This window comes from Myotis brandtii, unplaced genomic scaffold, assembly GCF_000412655.1.
Source record: "Myotis brandtii unplaced genomic scaffold, ASM41265v1 scaffold5006, whole genome shotgun sequence".
NCBI classification, from domain to species: Eukaryota; Metazoa; Chordata; class Mammalia; order Chiroptera; family Vespertilionidae; genus Myotis; species Myotis brandtii.
The window spans coordinates 5,716-7,151 of NW_005369086.1; the positions used below are offsets into that span (position 1 = coordinate 5,716).

A 1,436-nucleotide genomic window follows, 5' to 3' on the forward strand; every position below is an offset into this window, starting at 1 on the left:
CAGTCCGCAGGCTGATGCTCTGTCCACTGAGCGACACTGGCCAGGGCCGACCTGAGAGGTTTCCTCTGACCAATAGGTCTGGGATAGTCCGTGGTGTGGAGGCCGCCAGGAGCGGGAACGGCTCGCTCCCTCCCCAGCGGGGCCTTCCGGCTGCTCACCATCTCACTACCACGCGGGGCCGCGGGATCCGGAGCTTCCGTGGTCTCGCATCTCGAAGCCATTTTCTTCCAGCCCGACTGACGTCATAAGGTTCTTCCCGTCCTGTCCCGGGACCTCATGTCCGAGTTCACAATCAGCCTCTTGGTGGCTGAAAAGAGGAAACCAGAAGGAAGACGTGACTCACATTTCCGGAAGGTGCATGTGGCCAGGACCCGGCGTGGCTCCTGACCTGCCTGCAGCTCATTCGTCCTGGAGCCCATGACCCTGGAGAAGGGACCCAGGACCCGGAGGAGTCGACAGCCCTGGGGGCGGGGGGATGGGTTTGAGGAGGTTGGCCCTGCGCTTGCTCTCCGGCTCCCAGAGGCGGTGGGGCCCACAGGATGGACAAGGCTACGGCCAGGGGAGCCTGGCTGGGGTCTGAGGTCTGAGCGAGTTTGCAGCCTCCTGGGCTCTGGGCTGCCTGAACTTTGACCTGTGAAGTGGGGAGACCTCCCAGAGCTGCCCGAGAGGATGGGGTTCCAGAAAGCGCCTGGCGGCCTGGCTGGTGTGGTTCAATGGATAGAGCATCAGCTTGTGGACTGAAGGGTCCCAGGTTCAACTCCGGTCAAGAGCACATCGAGCCCAGGATGTGTGCTCGATCCCCAGTGTGGGGCGTACAAGAGGCAGCCGATCCATGATTCTCTCTCATCATTGATGTCTCCCTCTCCCTTCCTCTCTGAGATCCAAAAATATATTAAAAATGAATAAGGAAGTGAGCGCAGCTGTATTTTAAATGGAAAACGCCGGTCAAGAGCCTGCCGGGCCTCGGGCTGCTGCTCTCCCGTCCGGAGCGCTCTCCTCCGCTTACCTCGTCTTCCCCACCAGGCGACGGCGATGGCGATGGTGATGGCGATGACAATGGCAACCACAGACACAGCCAAGGCGCTGACAGCCAGGGAACCGGCTGGGGGTCCTGGGGGCACAGAGCGCGGTAGCGGGTAAGCACGTCCCTCGCGGAAGGACTCGCTGCCCGCAGGGTCCGCCCCCCCAGAAGAGGGTGAAGGTCCGGTGCCCCAGGGGGGGGGCTCTGGGGCGAGGGTTATGGACTCCCGGACTGGAATGCAGCCCCCCGCCCCCGCGAAGGTGGGGACGAGGGAGAGGACCCTGTGGTGAAGGCCGGGCCAGGTGGCCCGAGGGACAGGGCAGGGCCACCCAGGAGCCAGCTGCTGAGGCCGCTCGGGGGCTGGTCTCCCCCGGGTGACATTACAGCACCCAGCGGAGCCACCACAGGGACCCGG

At 63.9% G+C, this 1,436-nt stretch overlaps 1 protein-coding gene across 1 annotated transcript in view; it reads right to left on the minus strand.

Annotated features, from left to right (window-relative positions):
• Nucleotides 1-6: 6 nt before the first annotated feature.
• LOC102238929 (tumor necrosis factor receptor superfamily member 26) overlaps nt 7-1,436 on the minus strand; it is a 3,987-nt gene continuing 2,557 nt past the window's right edge. The window contains exons 3-4 of the mRNA XM_005876960.2: nt 1,007-1,111; nt 7-307 (exon numbers count right to left, since the gene is read on the minus strand). Coding sequence (XP_005877022.1) covers nt 243-307; nt 1,007-1,111 — 170 coding nt within the window. The 3' untranslated portion in view covers nt 7-242. The remainder of the gene's footprint in view (nt 308-1,006; nt 1,112-1,436) is intronic.